The sequence below is a fragment of the Acomys russatus genome, chromosome 7 (assembly GCF_903995435.1).
Source record: "Acomys russatus chromosome 7, mAcoRus1.1, whole genome shotgun sequence".
NCBI lineage: Eukaryota > Metazoa > Chordata > Mammalia > Rodentia > Muridae > Acomys > Acomys russatus.
The window spans coordinates 6,843,988-6,860,757 of NC_067143.1; the positions used below are offsets into that span (position 1 = coordinate 6,843,988).

The following is a 16,770-nucleotide window of genomic DNA, read 5'->3' on the forward strand; positions in this document are numbered from 1 at the left end:
GACTCTGACATGCTAGCTCAGTACAGCACCCACCAAGTAGGGAGTTTCTAAGAGAATGAGAACTTTTGCGGTGAATGCTACCTGCCAGAAACACTCCCTGACAATTACAAGCTCTCCTACTGGTTTGGAAAGGGACTTCTTTAATTTCTCTTATGTACTGCATACTGTATGCAACACAGTCATCTCCCAACTTCCCAAAGATAATTTAACATAAAAACAACCTTAAGGGGCTGGAGAGATGACTCAGAGGTTAAGAGCTCCAACTGCTCTTACAGAGGCCCTGAGTTCAATTCCCAGCAGCCACATGGTGGCTCACAACCATCTGATGCCCTCTTTTGGAGTGCAGGTACATTCAGGCAGAGCACTGTATACATAATAAGTAAATAATCTTTTTTTTAAAAAAAGAAAAGAGCCGGGCGTGGTGGCACATGCCTTTAATCCCAGCACTTGGAAGGCAGAGGCAGGTGGACAGCTGTGAGTTCGAGCCCAGCCTGGTCTACAAAGCGAGTCCAGGACAGCCAAGGCTACATAGAGAAACCCTGTCTCAAAAAAAAAAAAAAAAAAAAAAAAAAAAAAAAAAAAAAGGATATCCCAGGGCTGGAGAGTTGGCTCAGTGGTTAAGAGCACTGTCTGCTCGTCCAGAGGTCCCGGGTTCGATTCCCAGCACCCACATGGCAGCTCACAACTGTCTGTAACTCCAAGATCTGACACCCTCACACCAATGCACATAAATTAAATAAAAATATTAAAATAAAAAAAAGAAAAAGAAAAGAATTATTTAAAAACAAACAAACAACAACCTTAAAAATCTAGGAGTGGCCTTAGCTGGGTTGCTTTGTCTGGCCTCAGTGGGAGAGGGTGTGCCTAGCCCTGTTGCAACTTGATGTACCAGGGTGGGTTGGTACCAGGCTGGTGGGGAGGGCTCCCCTTCTCTGAGGACAGGGGGTGGGGGAAGGGGGTGTGAGGAAGGCGAGAAGGGAGAGGGGCTACAGTCAGACAGTAAAGTGACTTTTAAAAAAGCTGGGAGCAGGGCTAGAGACACAGCTCAGTGGTTAAAAGGCTTAAGAGCTCTTCCAGAGGACCTGGGTTTGATTCCCAGCACCCACATGGCAGCTCACAACTGTCTGTATCTCTAGTTCCAGATCTGATGCCCTCTAACACCAGTCATGCAAATGATGTACAGACACACTATAGGCAAAACATTCTTATGTGTAAAATAAGATAAAATAAAAAATTTAAAGAACACACACACACACACACACACACACACACACACACACACAGACTTTAAAGTTAAAAGTCCTGGATGTAGTAACGCATGCCAATAGTCCCCACTACTTCAGAAACTGAGGAAGGATTACTTGGTCCCAAGAACTTGAGGTCATCCTGAGCAACCTAGCAAGATTCTATCTTGAGGTTCAGCTCAGTGGCAGACTGCTCACCTAGCATGGATATGACTCTGAGTTTGATTCCCAACAATATGAAAAGAGAATTTTTAAGCTGACTGACTGGAGAGAAATAGCTGCACAAGAACTTGTATTTAAACTTTAACATCTTTTTAATTAAAGATTTATTTATTTATAAGCATAGTGTTTTGCTTGCATGTACACCTGCACACAAGAAGTGGGCATCAGATCTCATTATAGATGGCTGTGAGCCACCATGTGGTTGCACACCCTCTCCCACTGAGGCCAGACAAAGCAACCCAGCTAAGGCCACTCCTTGATTTTTAAGGTTGTTGTTTGTTTGTTTTTAAATAATTCTTTTCTTTAAAAAAAAAAGATTTATTTACTTATTATGTATACAGTGCTCTGCCTGTATGTACACCTGCACTCCAGAAGAGGGCATCAGATTACATTACAGATGGTTGTGAGCCACCATGTGGCTGCTGGGAATTGAACTCAGGACCTCTGGAGGAGCAGTCAGTGCTCTTAACCTCTGAGCCATATCTCCAGCCCCCTCTAACATCACTCTTAAAAACTGAAAAAATAGGCCAGGCATGGTGGCACATGCCTTCTAATCCCAGCACTTGGGTGGCAGAAGCAGGTGGCTCTCTGAGTTCGAAGCCAGCCTGGTCTACAGAGCCAGTTCCAGGACAGCCAAGGCTACACAGACAACTTTGTCTTGAAAAAACAAAAACAAAAACAAATGGCCTCTGAGTAAAGAGAAAAGGGCAAAGGAGAAACTCACCTAAGATGCAAGAGTTTGGGGAACGCCAGCGACTGGGAACATCCACCTGCATGGTCGTACTGAGGCTCTGCTCTACAATACAGACAAAATTCCAATTTGAAAACAAATTCAAAAGCTTAAATTGCATCTCCCCTTATCTCTGTATCACAAGAAAGACAGTTGCTTCAGAGTCCTGAGTCTTTTAATAAAAATTATATCTCACTCTTATAAGGTATAATCATATCTTGGACATCCCACAAATCAATAGATTTGTTTTTGTTTTTTGAGACAGGGTTTCTCTGTGTAGCCGTGGCTGCCCTGGACTCACTTTGTAGACCAGGCTGGCCTCAAACTCACAGCGATCCACCAGCCTCTGCCTCCCGAGTGCTGGGATTAAAGGAGTGTGCCACCACGCCCGGCTCCAAATCAAAGATTTTTAACCCAAGGCCTCCAGGAAGTCCCTGTAGGAAGTGGCTACCTTGCAGTGATCACAGGGAGGGGCGGCAATGACAGGAGCTTCTTGAACTGATGTGTACTGAGCACCTCCCCATCGAAGTTCACTTCCCACATCCTGGAGCCTGGGCGCGCACAGTAGATCATGGGCTGCTGGCCCCCAGCACACTTTGCAGGGAAAAAACAAGCTCCATACTCTCCATCTCTTTCCTTACTTCCAATTCTCCAAAACTTTTCCCTAATTTCCAGAAACAAAGACAAAGCAGGTTTACTTACAAAAAAGAAATGTTAAAAACAACCACATCAAAGAAGAAAACACCAGCACGACAAATGAGCATGGCCATGTGACCCCACCCACAGCGCCCTCGCCTCTCTAGTCTGTCAGTGCTAACCGAGAAAACAATGGCATAGACTGGTCCAAACAGGGCTGTTTACGATTACGGTAACCACTGTGTGACAGGAAGCCAAGCTCTTCATGTCAGTACTGTTTATAACCCACAGAATGAGGAAGGCCTGTTTCACATCCAAAAGACATTAGCACTGCCGTCACCTGTGAACCGTACTGCGTGCTTTCCAAGTCACTGTGTATAACATAATTCTGTGGACATCCATGCAAGCTACTACTTCCCAACTGTCTCCAAGACCCTCCCCCACTACAAACACCCAAGAAACTCTTCCTTTTCTTAAAGTCCAGGTTCTTTTGAAATAGTGTGTCTTGGGACAGTCTGTTCCCTTAGTGGGGAGAGCTGGGCTGCATGGGACACCGAGGGGATAATGACTCATTTGTTTCTTCTTCTTTTTTATTTTTTTATTTTTTGGTTTTTCGAGACAGGTTTTCTCTGTGTAGCCTTGGCTGTCCTGGATTCACTCTGTAGACCAGGTTGGCCTTGAACTCATAATGATTCACCTGCCTCTACCTCTCAAGTGCTGGGGTAAAGGCGTGCGCCACCACCCAGCTCATTTGTTTCTTCTTAAAAACTCCTCTTACTCTCTTTATGTTACTTATCTGTTTGGGTTTTGGTTTTGTTTGAAACAGGGTCCCCCTCTGTAGCCCAGGCCGACTAGAACTTATTACATAGACAAGATGAACTCTCAGGAATTCTCTTGCCTCAGTCTCCCAAACGCTGAAATTATAAGCATGACTTTTTAGTTGGCATACAAAATAATGGTTGAGTTCCAGGATAGCCAAAGCTACACAGAGAAAAATCTGTCTCAAAATACCAGCAGCAGCAGCAGCAACAATAATAATAAACAAATGGGTGTCACTCTGACATTTCACACACGTGCGTCATGTGCTTTGCTTGCACTACCTTCTTACCTCCCCAGCCCTCTTATCTCCTCTCCTACTAGTTCCTTTACCAGTTTGCCTTGACATCTACCTACTGATCAGGTCAAATGATACAGACGCAGTTAAACAAATAGGCATGATTGTTTAGCACACATCTATTCAGAATTCTAGAGTCCACAGGAAGAAAACTTGCAGTGCTTGTCCCCTTCCTCCCCTCTAATAGTCCCTTCTGTTTTCATATAGGCATGTGTGTATATGTTTTGTTTTGTTTTAATACAGGGTATGCTTGCCTGGGATAGTGACTTTATTTATATATTAAGTATACAATGTTTTGCCTGCATGTATGCCTGCATGCCAGCAGAAAGCGCCAGATCTCATTCTAGATGGCTGTGAACCACCATGTAGTTGCTGGGAATTGAACTCAGGACTTTTGGAAGAGCAGGCAGTGCCCTTAACCTCTGAGCCATCTCTCCAGCCCCCGTGTATATGTATTTTTATTCAAGTCTAGATTCAAGTCTACATATGAGAGAAGATGTGCTATCTGTTCATGACTCGGCTGTACCATTCTTTCTTTGAGAAATGTCCTAGGCTCCCATTTGCTCAATTATCTGCTTCTTGCACTCTGTTTTCACAGCACACACCACATTACACATGGCAACTGCATCTCCTTGGATGGGAGATAATGAATTTCCAGGACACAGGCTTTCTCTGGCTCCTTTTTAGTTAAATTGCCAGTATCCAGTGTGTGGCCCGCAGAAAGCACTCAGTGGTTTGGTTTTGTTTCAGACAGGGTCTCACTACACTCTTCCAGCTAGCTTCAAACTCAGTCCAGGAGTCCTGCCTCTGTCCTCAAGTGCTAGGGTTATGGGCATGCTCCAGGTCACTCAGCTCATGCGTGCAGGCTCTTCTTGGAGAAGCATCTAATATGCTCTTTAGCAAGAGTCTACTCTGAGGCCCTCGATGACTCAGTAACTATTCTTCCATGTACCTGCTCTGTGACTAAACTGCCTTACTGTAAGAACATGCAGGTAAAAATGCTTTGAGCTATACAGAGCACTATAAGACATTATCATTTCATTTATTGTGCTGCTTATTTGTTATGTTGCCAAAGATAACCTTGAATGCCTGATCCTCCTTCTGAGCACCAGGGAGAGCTAAGGAACTTGTCAGTGACAGAGAATACTCATGTGAGCTCCGCTCTGCTATCCCACGACCACCTCTAACTCACTGCTTTGCCATTCACTGGACCTGTGTTTCCACCCCTGAGACTTTAGTGAGTTTTTGTCAGCTTCACAAAGCTATGGTATATTCCTCACCCAATTGTGCCCATTAGTAAAATGCCATTAAATACAAAATGCATTGTAAAAGGAGCAACAGTGAAAGTCAGGGCAGCCCTTCTGACTCCACACATTCAACAGGTGCTCAGCACTCTCGGGACACTTGGGTAATGCCACTGGGGAGGCTTCACTGATTGCCTGTCTTACCACCCAATGGACTGTCTGTCTCCTCTTTTCTATCATCAACTTGCGTTTATCTTGTTCCCTATTAACAACTACAAAGTTACTTGAAGGGTTTCGGCTCCATGACTAGCTGTACTTAGACCTGGACAGTCTGACGTTCGATGAAGCCGATGTTGTGGTCAGTTAGCATACCTCTCAGTGTCACACAGGAAGGACCGCGTCAGTGAAGACACCAGTAATCTTCCATCCGAATAGTCTAACTGGACAACACAGGAGTCCACTGTTGTTATTGTCTGAACAGGAAACATCACAAAGGTGGCAGCTGCCTAAAAGGGTCGTGAGAAGGAAATAGATTTACAACAGCCTCTTCTGCTTGACCTGTTAAAATAAGCCAAAATGCACCAGGAGTGGTGACACACACTTGCACTCTCCGTACTCAGGGACCTGAGGCCACAGGACTGCTGTGAGATCAGGCCCAGTCTATGCTCTCAATTAAGACCTGTCTTGATAAGCCAGGAAAAGTAAAAAAAGTTCAAAAATTTAAAAAAAGCCAGGCATGGGAATCTACAAAGTGAGTTTCAGGGTGCTAGTGCTACACAAAGAAACCCTGTCTCCAAAAAAAAAAAAGAGGCTGAAAGCGGTGACACATATCTTTAATCCCAGCTAGGAAGGCAAAGGCAGGAAGATCTCAGCCAGCTTGGACTATGTAGCACAAAAATCTGTCAAATTATCTGATATCCGACTATATAAATTTCTCAAGGTTCTGTTTGTAATTAGCTGTTTGTGAGGTTGCAATAGAAAAAAGTTAGTTTTGAAATATACAGGATTACAAGACATCCAAGGCTACAGAGAGAAACCCTGTTTCAAAAAAATATATATGTATATATATTAGAATTTTTCACTTATGACAGTATTTCCCCTTTTGAGTAAGAAAGAAATTAAGTCTCTGCTATGTGTGGGGTTTCAGTTCTATTTTTCTTTTTGATTTTTCAAGACAGGGTTAGCCCTGGCCACTCTAGATTTTGATTTGTAGAGCAGGCTGGCCTCGAACTCAGAAATGTGCCTGCCTCTGCCTCCTAAGAGCTGGGATTAAAAGTATGTGCCACCAAGTCCAACTCAACTGTAATTTGAATCAAATATGTATCAGGAATCAAATAATAACTTTGCTGGGTTTTTATCGACAAGCCAGAACATTCTGGTATGCTCATAAGAGTAACTTAAACAACAGAAGTTACATTTCTTCAGCCAAGACTCTACACTAAGCAAGTTATAGGAAATACAGCAGATAAAGTTGTCCCCTTCGGTTGAAAGCACCTTACATCACAGGACACACACAGAAGGCGCTGGAGCATGTCCTCACCTTTGCTTGTTTCAAAGTGTTGAGCTTTATGGCAGACACTTTGCCCACATGGTCACCTACAAAGACTCTCAGAACAGCTGTGTCCCAGCAAAGCGCAGTAACTTTTCGGCCTTTGTGTTCTGAGGACACATGAACTCGCTCTGGTTTCCCACGACGCTCGTGATTTAGTTCCCAAACAATGACAAGACCTTGACTGTAGACAAGTTACAGGCAAATCAAGTTACCACAAAAAAGGTACAGCAGTGACAAAAAAGGTAAAAGTGAAGTGCAAAGTAATATTAACCATATTAAGGACAGTGTAAACTCTTGTTGTTAGGGGGGAAAGTTATAAATCAAAGTATTCACTTTCTTGTTTTGGCTATCAAATCAATAAACTAGGAGGATCAAAATGTTCAAAATTATGTTCTCACACTCTCTTTCGCTCTCTCTCTCAGCAAGATTGGAGATACTGTTAAAATTTTAATATAGGCTTAAGCATGAAGATTAGGAAAAGAATGAGATGCTGAGAGGAAAATAAAGCACACCCAGATGTGAGGCCGAGTTCCGCAAGGAGAGGTGCTTGTTCCCATTCTCTTTTACGGCCTTTCAGATGTTTTTGCCTCAAATCATCATTATTTCACAAACACGAGGGTGACCAACTACCCCTCCCAGATGATTGGCACTGAGAAGATTTTTTTTTTTCTTTTTTTTTTGGTGGTTTTTCTTTTTCTTTTTTGGTTGGTTGTTTTTTGTTTGTTTGTTTTTTTGGTTTTGTTGTTGTTGTTGTTGTTTGAGACAGGGTTTCTCTGTATAGCCTGGGCTGTCCTGGACTCACATTATAGACCAGGCTAGCCTCAAACTCACAGAGATGCCTGAGTGCTGGGATTAAAGGTGTGCGCCACCACGCCCGGCTCATTGAGCAGAATTGGTTCCCAGAAGATGGCTTTCAGTGCCAACGCCAGGACAGTGCTGGGTAAAATGAGAGGGTTGGCCATCCTGACAAGCACACTTGTCAGCTTCACACACGTTTGGAAATGATCATCCTTCTAAGGGTTTCTTACCTGGTAGCTACAGCGACAAAATCATCATCATGAGAACAGCAGGCGATCTGAGAGATTGCACCTTCCTAGGACATCAGACAAACAACAGTCTGTTTCCATTCTTCTTTCACTCTAAATGATTGGTTATATGGGGGGGGGGTGGGCGGGGGATGGTAGAACGGTGAAGTCCTCGTTCTCACCCGGTGAGAGAGAAACAGCCTTTGCTTCCAGCCATCTTTCTGAACGAGATGGAGTCCTCCTCCTGTGCTGCCCAGCGCCAACCACTTCCGGGACGCAGCTACACTGGCACACTACGAGCATGAAGAGACAAGTGTGAGATGACCATGCCACAGCCACTGTGCGCTGGGGATGCAGCTTGGTTGAAGGACACATGCCGGTCATGCACAGGAACCTAGACTGCATTCCCAACACTGTTAAAAATAAGCTGGCCACTAGAAATAAGCAGGGCAAGCCTGCCTCCCTTTCTCCCTTCCCTCTATCCCTGCTCAGAAGGGCACAATGTAACAGCACTCATTTGCAACCCCAGAACACTGAAATACACCAAACAAAGAACATTTTGCTTTTAAACTTTTAGCTGAATCTCAAAAAGCTGAATAGGCTCAATTGTATAAACGAGTGACTATTCTTTGTTACAAGGCAGTTATTAAACAGCTCACACTTCCATAATGTGTTCAGGTTATTCCAGTGTGGCCGCAATAGGGGGAAACAAAATAATTCCAGGGACAAAACAGCTACTTCAATCGTTGCTTGCTTAAATCATCTCTATTGCAGAACCACCATATATGCCACTGGGAGGAGTCAGATGCAGGCCCCACAGCTGCTATGTCTCCTCACAACCTCAGCCTGCTCATTTCTTTCCTGAGCCACCAAAGTTGCAGTCATGCTGTACACATGCCAAAAATGTGTCAGTACGTTGACTAAAAAACATTCCCAGCCAGGCACAATGGCGCTCGCCTGTAATCCCAGAACTCAACGTGGCAGAGGCAGGCGGAGCTCGAGGCCAGCCTGGTGTACAAAGTGAGTCCAGGACAGCCACGGCTACACAGAGAAACCCTGTCTCAAAACAAACCAACATTCCCCGGCCTGTTCAATTTTCTTTCCAGCATAGAAACTGAAAAGCCTAGGTATTTGTTTTTGTAGGTTCTTTCGCTGCCAGGATTGGCCAAGGGGCTCCATCCCAGCCAACAGGAACTTCTTGGGAAGCTTTGTCTTCTCTAATGGAAAGGCAGCGTCAAGAAAATGTGCCAGCCTTTGTTCTTGGCCCCTCACTCCTGCGGAGCTGCTAATGTAGGCAGGACGTTATATACTCTACTACCACTGTAATTAAGGCAACATGTACGACGGGAAAAGAAAGACGGAGAACCCTGTGTCCTCAGTCCCCTCACTGGGCCACTACCCTAAATCAAGTAATGCTGAGGACCAGTAAGATTATAATTGTACTTACTACATTAACCACTATTTATAAATATTTATAAATATTTAACAATATTTATAAATAGTGTTTACAGCTCTAGTTGGCAGTGTGCGTCGGGAAAGCGCGGCCTAAAAATGAGGAAGACTAAAGTCTTAAGCAATAGCCAACTTTACTCAGAGCAGCAGCAGACAATCTGAGGGTTAAGAAGAAGCACACGAGAAAGGTGTTTAATCAGAAGGACAAGCCACACGTGGCAAAGACACGTTTCCACAGAGGCACATGAATAGGAACAGCTGAAGTAAACGCACTTCTACCCACTAACCCTGGAAGGAGGAGCTCAAAAACACAGTCCAAGAGTAATTCTGTGTTTTGAAGAAACTGATGTTTTCTTGGAGTTTTCTCACAGGCACTCAGAACTCTCCCACAACTCCATTACCGGCACACTGACTACTGTGTCCAACAGTAAGGCGTGCTGTGACTGGTGGCTGAAACCATTGCCAACACTGACCTCCACCACTGCTGACTTCACTAGCCTAGCTAGCTATGAGTTCCTCTTCTCCCTTTTCCCAGAGAACAGAAACCTGCATTGGGACATCATGCTTTTGCCTGCAATCCCAGCACTGGGGAGGCTGAGGCAGGCAGATCACCGTGAGAGTGGGCCAGTTTCCAACAAGTCTGAGCTACAGAGTGAGACTTTGTCTCAAAAAAGAAAGAAAAAAAAGGTAAAAGAGAGAAAGGGGAAGAAGGCAGAGGAGGAGGAGAAAAGAAGGTTGGGTGATTTGAGGCACCACCAAAAGCTGAAAAATAAAATCATGCTGGGTGGTGGTAGCAGACTCCTTTAATCCCAGCACTCAGGAGGCAGAGGCAGGTGAATCACTGTGAGTTTGAGGCCAGCCTGGTCTACAGAGCAAGTTCCAGGACAGCTAGGGCTATGCAGGGAGAAACCCTGTCTCAAACAAACAAAACAAAAACAAAAACAAAAGAGAACAAAACCATTTGGGATTGATTAAGACTTAATTCTTCACTGTGTTTAATCAAGAGTCTGAGGTTTCGGGAAACCATATACTTCGCCCAGAGCTTTTGTCTGTTCCCTATACAGAGTTGTATCAAAGTAACTGCAGTAGTTCATGCTGTCCCAAAATGTAATGGGGTATGCTCATTTATACTATTTATTTTTAGATTTATTTATTTTTTATATATATACAATGTTCTGCCTGCATGTCTGCTGTGTGCCGGAAGAGGGACCGGATCTCATTAGAGACGGTTGTGAGCCACCATGTGGTTGATGGGAATTGAACTCAGGACCCTTGGAAGAGCAGCTAGTGCTCTTAACCTCTGAGCCATCTCTCCAGCCCACCTCGTTTATACTATCTTAATGCTATACAAGCATATTATTTTCTGAGAGAAGACAGCACGATTACCAAGAAGGGGGAAAATAAGTAGACACCATCACATTCCAGAACTGAGAAAGATCCAAATGATAGCTCAAAAATAAAGAATGAGCTGCTCCCATGGCAGGTACCACAGGCTGGAGCGCCAAGAGTCCACAACACACAGAACTAGCAGCAGGGCAAGAATGGTAGAGCGTGGCCTCATGGATATGAAAATGAAGGCAATGGGCTGGCTGCATGGGAGTGTCTCAAAACAGACGTTCACCTTTAGACGACTGGAGTCTAGGCGCAGAGCTGTGAGTAGTGGATCCAGGGACTCAAATTCTGCAAGAACATGGCTGTAGGTGTCTGGTATCACTGGCACCGAGGTCATTTAGCCAGAAAGATGAAGGTTGTTCTGCAATAGACACGGGATTTCTCACTCAAATATACCTGCAAAAATGCAATGTAAGATCACCACTCACTCAACATATATTAACACTCAACAGAGAAAAAGGCAACATCTCTGGAAGCTGGGGCAGGCCACACCCAGACACCACCTACATCCAAAGGCTCATTCACACTGTGCCATTCCCTGACTCCAAGTCCCTCCATAGTCCTATTCTACTACATTAAGGAACAATTTAAGTAATAAAAACAGACAGAGTAGAACTTAAAAGGAAGACTAGCCAATCTCCTCAAAGGTAAGGTATTGATCCCACTGTGTTTCTTTTTGTCATAAATCATCTGTCTATAAGAGGGTTTCATTAAGAGGCAACCTCTGTAAAGGCCTCAACTGATAAAGTCTTGTCATCAAGCCCTAGGTATCTGCCAACAGTTTTACAGTGCTGAACAGGAATACGCCTCTGGATCTTTCTCTCTAGTCTAGTTGGAGCTTCAGGTATATGCCAGAGAAGTGAATGTACCTACTGAGAAGTGAGGTACAGAGATTCAGGCCACAAAAAAAAAAAAAAAAAAAAAAAAAAAAAAACAGATTTAGGGCCATCTTACTTACTGTTAAGTCTGAGATGACCCAAATTTAATCCCTAGATCACACTTGGTAGAAGGGAATTGACTCACAAAAGCTCTCTGGCTTTCACACACATTCTGTGGCACTCCCACTCATTCATATAAACACCCCAAATCTAAGAGAAAAGGAAAGAATAAAGGCTTTAACAATAGAAACAAGACAGGTAGCTAGGCACGGTGGCGCACGCCTTTCATCCCAGCACTCGGGAGGCAGAGGCAGGTGGATCGCTGTAAGTTCGAGGCCAGCCTAGTCTACAAAGAGAGTTCCAGGACAGACAGCCAGGGATACACACAGAAAACATGTCTTGAAAAACCAAAGAAGAGGATGCGGGGCGGGGGGGGGGGGGCGCGGAGAAGAGGAGGAGGAAGAAAAAGAGAGTAATGAATAGTGTAAGAAAATAAGGTAGTAAATGCCAAGTGAAACACGTTATCTGCTCAACTACTCGTGTGTGTGTGTGTGTGTGTGTGTGTGTGTGTGTGTGTGTGTGTGTGTTTGGTTGTCAAATGCCACCAATTTCCATGGAAAAGAAAAAAGAGGTTGGTGAACTTGCTGGTCTTTCTGGACTCAAAGATGTTCAAGTCATCTTTCATATAACCAAACACTGTATGCTTGCCATCCAATCAGTCTTGACAGTGCACATAACAAACAAAGAAGCACTTGTGGTTGGTCCATCATGGACATGATGCTAAGACCTGCAAGCTCCAAGTTGAGGTTCCCATCATTCTCATGAGATTTTACTCCACAGATGGACCTGTCACCAGTGCCATGAAGGTATGTGAAGTCACCACTCGGGCACACGAGTCCTAGTTTAATTCTGTGAAAGACAGAGCCCTTATAATCAAATCACTTCAGTGATCAAAATGCAAAAGTTTTCTGCTATCTTTTAAACTTTATCTGGAAACAGCTTGAAAGAGACAGGCCCAAGGGCTTGCCATCAATGGCAATGTCAAAGAACACACTGGAGCTGACCATAGCTAATGTCAGCAACTGCAGCAAGTTCAAAACCTTCTGGCCATTAATTTTAACTTCTCGGTCTTCTGCTACCTACCAAGTTACTGATGAAGAAGATGAAGATGAAGAAGAAGAAAGAGATGACGAGGAGGAGGAGGAGGAACAGCAACAGCAGCAAGAGCAGCAGCTGGGGAGATTACACAGTGGGTAAAGAGCTTGATGATAAATATGAGGCCCTGAGTTTGGATCTCTAGGACCCACATAAAAGCCAGGATGACACATGATCATATCCGCCTTTAGCCTCCACACGCACTTGGGCATGGGTGGCCCCGCATGCACATACATATACCACATACACACAAAAATAAAAAGAACTGCCATGCACCATGGTACACACCTTTAATTCCAGCACTCAGGAGGCTGAGGCAGATAGATCTCTGCGAATTTGAGGCCAGCCTGATCTACAAAGTAAATCCAGAACAGCAAGGCTACACAGAGAAACACTGTCTCTAAAAAACAAAAACAGCAAACAAAAACCAAACTAAATAAATAAATAAATAAAATAAAAAGAATTGAAAAATCTAAAGCAAATAGGCATTATGAAAAAATTCAGAAGCATCTCTGTATTTTTTCTGAGATTTGTGTTTTTGACACTATTTTAGAAGCACATTCATTCATTCATTCAACAAATATGTACTGAGCATCACTCGCATGCTGGGCATTGTTCTAGGAGATGACAACAGAGGACAAAACAAAGCCCTAGTCTTAGAGTGCACCTTCTGGTGGTAAAACACACAGAAGCACGTGCAGGCTTGTTTTTCTTATGTCTGTGATGTCAGAGACTCCAACCCAAGGTCTTTACATACCGGGCATGTGTTCTATCAAGGAATATGTCCCTCCCCTTCATTGTGATTTTTTAAAAAATTACAAACAGGTAATACAGCTTTACTCTGCTAGTAATATATTCTTTCGTTTGTTTGTTTGTTTTAATTTTTCGAGACAGGGTTTCTTGGTGTGGCCTTGGCTGTCCTAGACTTGCTTTGTAGATCAGGCTGGCCTTGAACTCACAGAGATCTGCCTCCCTCTGGTTCCTGAGTGCTGGGATCACAGGCTTGCACCACTGTGCCCAGCTTAGTAATTTATTCTTTTGGGGGGGGGGCATTTCGAAACAGGACTCAGCCTGGACTCACTTTGTAGACCAGGCTGGCCTCGAACTCACAGAAATCCACCTACCTCTGCCTTCTGAGTACTGGGACTAAAGGCGTGAGCCACCACCGCCTGGCTTAGTAATTTATTCTTAATATAACTTGACCTCTGTGAGAATTTTATTCTAGGGCTGGAGAGATGTCTCAGTGATTAAAAGCACTGACTGCTCTTCAAGAGGTCCTGAGTTCAATTCCCAGCAACCACATGGTGGCTCACAGCCATCTATAATGAGATCTGATGCCCTCTTCTGGCCTGCAGGTGTACATGCAGACAGAGCAGTGTATACATAATAAATAAATAAGTAAATCTTTTTTTAAAAGAATTTTATTCTAAAACAAACAAACAAACAAACATTTTAGCATGACTTACTCAAAATATGTAACAATTCCTTATTCAAGAAAACTATTTTTCAGTTACTTGTTTTATTGAGTAGTTAGTAAAATAGTAGGCATAGTCATGAGGATATGATAAATAAAAGAATTCTAGAAATCAGTTCTAGTCAAATAAAGAAAAAGTCACAAATACCATACACACACACACACACACACACACACACACACACACACACTTCTCATAAAGAATAACAGCATGTCAAAGAAAACCACAGAACTTCCCAAAAGAAGTAACCCTGCTCCCAGGTCAGCTTTGATCAGGAGGAAAGGGAAAGGTAGCAGGCAGAGCTGAAACAGCAGAGGCAGAAAAGTGCTGAGTGAGTTTGGACCATGAAAGTTTAGTCCTGTGTTAAATATAAAATGCAGAACTCCCCGCCAGAAAACAACAACAACACTTATGCCAGGCATGGCGTATGCCTTAATCCCAGCATTTAGGAGACAGAGGCAGGTGGATTGCTGCAGGATTGATTGATTGATTGATTGATTCTTATGTATGAATGCTCTATCTGCATGTACACCTGCAAGCCAGTAGAGGGCATCAGATCCCTGTATAAATGATTGTGAGCCACCATGTGGTTGCTGGGAATTGAACTCAGGACCTCTGGAAGAGCGGACAGTTCTCTTAACTGCTGAACCACCTCTCCAACTTTAAACCAAGGAACTTAAACTGAATCTGGTAGGTCACAGAAAGTCACTGAAGGATTTAGTGTGGAGAGTTTATACAATTTCTGCTATGGGCAGATGCTAGAAAACACAAATTTAAAGGGAGTGAGTAGCCAGGCATGGTGATGGACACCTTTAACTTTAACCCCAGCACTCAGGAGGCTGAAGTAGGCAGATCTCTGTGAGTTTGAGGCCAGCCTGGTCTACAAAGATAGTTCCAAGACAGTCAGGGCTATTACAGAGAGAAACTCTGCCTCGAAAAACCAATAGATAGACAGATAGATAGATAGATAGATAGATAGATGGAGCAAATGATAAATAAGTGAAGATGAGGCATTCCTGGTACCCAGGAAATCAGTGGGAAAGAAGAAAGCCTCTCTCTTGACAATATGAATAAAGGAGACGTAAACCTGATTTGTAACTAGTAGCAGCTAAAAGCACAGCTTCCTTTTCTATGTAATGTGATCTCAGCTTTACTTCCCTTTTCAGTTTCATCTCTCATATTACCCTCTCCGTATTCAACTATCTCGGATTATTCTGTTCCTCTTTCCTTCCATAAACGTGAACTTCGGAAGTTTTTATTATGCTGTGCATTAAATATTCTTGAACCAATAAGCCCTACTTGTCTAAAAAGCTGAGTTTCAATATTACTTCTGTGTGCAGTCAGATCAAAAAAAAATTTTTTTTCTTTAACGTTAGCCTCTTAGAAGATGGTAAATGCTTGCCAAAAATCAGTGAACATCTACCATCTTTTTAAATGCTGGCTTTCCCATGGGTCACAACGCTCACAAAAAAAGGACGCTTGGAAGTAGAAGACACAAAAGACAACGAAAAGGAAAAGAAAAAAGAAGGGTCCAAGAGATGGCTTATTGCTGTGCAGGCATGGTGACCTGACTTTGGTCACAAGAACTCACAGAAAAATGGAAAGAGAAAACCAATTACACAAAGCTGCCCTCTGCGTGTGCTATGCCATGCCACCTCCTCCCCCAAACAATACATGAAAAGTAGAAAACACGAAAGATCAAAACATTTTTCCCGGGATTATTCTGACAATAATTCAAAAATGGTAGACAGCGAACGCTGCTCACAAAGCCAATGCAAATAATAGCCTACCTAGTCCCATAAGGTGCGTGGAAGGAAAGGCTTGAAAGAGACAAAAGTAACAAAAGTTGAAGAAATTATGCAAAGGTGGAATTAATAAGACTTTATTTCCATTAGAAAAATCTTCCTACCCAAGAAATAAAGATCAGGAAACTCTGCCACAGAAAAATTAACGACTCGCTCATGCATTCATTCATTCATTCGTTCGTTCATTCATTCAACGTTCCGAGTCCCTCCTTACCTAGTTCCAGACCCTGGAGGCCCCGCTGGAGATGCACAGACAGCAGAACAGTCCCTGACCAAAACAGCTCCCGGCAATCACAACTATGTTTTAAACTGCATCTGTCGCTCTGGAGCAGAGGAGTCCAGGCAGCAGGTTTTCCAAGCCAGACTCACAGAACCGCAGACTGACGAGCCGGCCGAGATTGGCCCCGTCAAAGGCCGGCGATCGCCTTCCTCAGCAGGTCAGACATTCAACAGGCACTGACAGCGGAACCTGAACATCAGGCAGCGGAGGCCCCGCCCCTCCCTTGCAACGTCATCCAGGGGCGCCGGGGAACCCGGGGGAAAGCGCAGTTAACGGCACTTCCTTGTCACGTGACGATCACGCCCCTTGGCGCGCGTGCTCCCTCCCCCTCCGGCCGCCGTCGCGATTACGCTCCCTGCGGCCTGCAGTCAAGCGAGTCGCCTCAAGGCCGTGGACGCGCCGCCGATCCGGACCGGATGCTCTCTGGGCAGGAAGGCGAGACAAACCGAACCCCCGAAACTCTTCGCCACTCGAGACCGGAGACGGGAAACGAAACAGGCGGGACTCGGTGGGGAGGGGGGGAGGGCGGGGAGCGAGCGGAAGGTGTCATGGAGGCCGTACGGAGC

The 16,770-nt window shown here is 44.2% G+C and overlaps 1 protein-coding gene across 1 annotated transcript in view; it reads right to left on the reverse strand.

Annotated features, from left to right (window-relative positions):
* The window catches only part of Hps5 (HPS5 biogenesis of lysosomal organelles complex 2 subunit 2), a 42,843-nt gene extending 26,397 nt beyond the window's left edge, over positions 1-16,446 (reverse strand). The window contains exons 1-8 of the mRNA XM_051148596.1: positions 16,294-16,446; positions 10,841-11,007; positions 7,950-8,060; positions 7,771-7,835; positions 6,731-6,923; positions 5,563-5,696; positions 2,648-2,860; positions 2,191-2,262 (exon numbers count right to left, since the gene is read on the reverse strand). Coding sequence (XP_051004553.1) covers positions 2,191-2,262; positions 2,648-2,860; positions 5,563-5,696; positions 6,731-6,923; positions 7,771-7,835; positions 7,950-8,060; positions 10,841-10,948 — 896 coding nt within the window. The 5' untranslated portion in view covers positions 10,949-11,007; positions 16,294-16,446. The remainder of the gene's footprint in view (positions 1-2,190; positions 2,263-2,647; positions 2,861-5,562; positions 5,697-6,730; positions 6,924-7,770; positions 7,836-7,949; positions 8,061-10,840; positions 11,008-16,293) is intronic.
* Between the last annotated feature and the right edge of the window lie 324 nt (positions 16,447-16,770).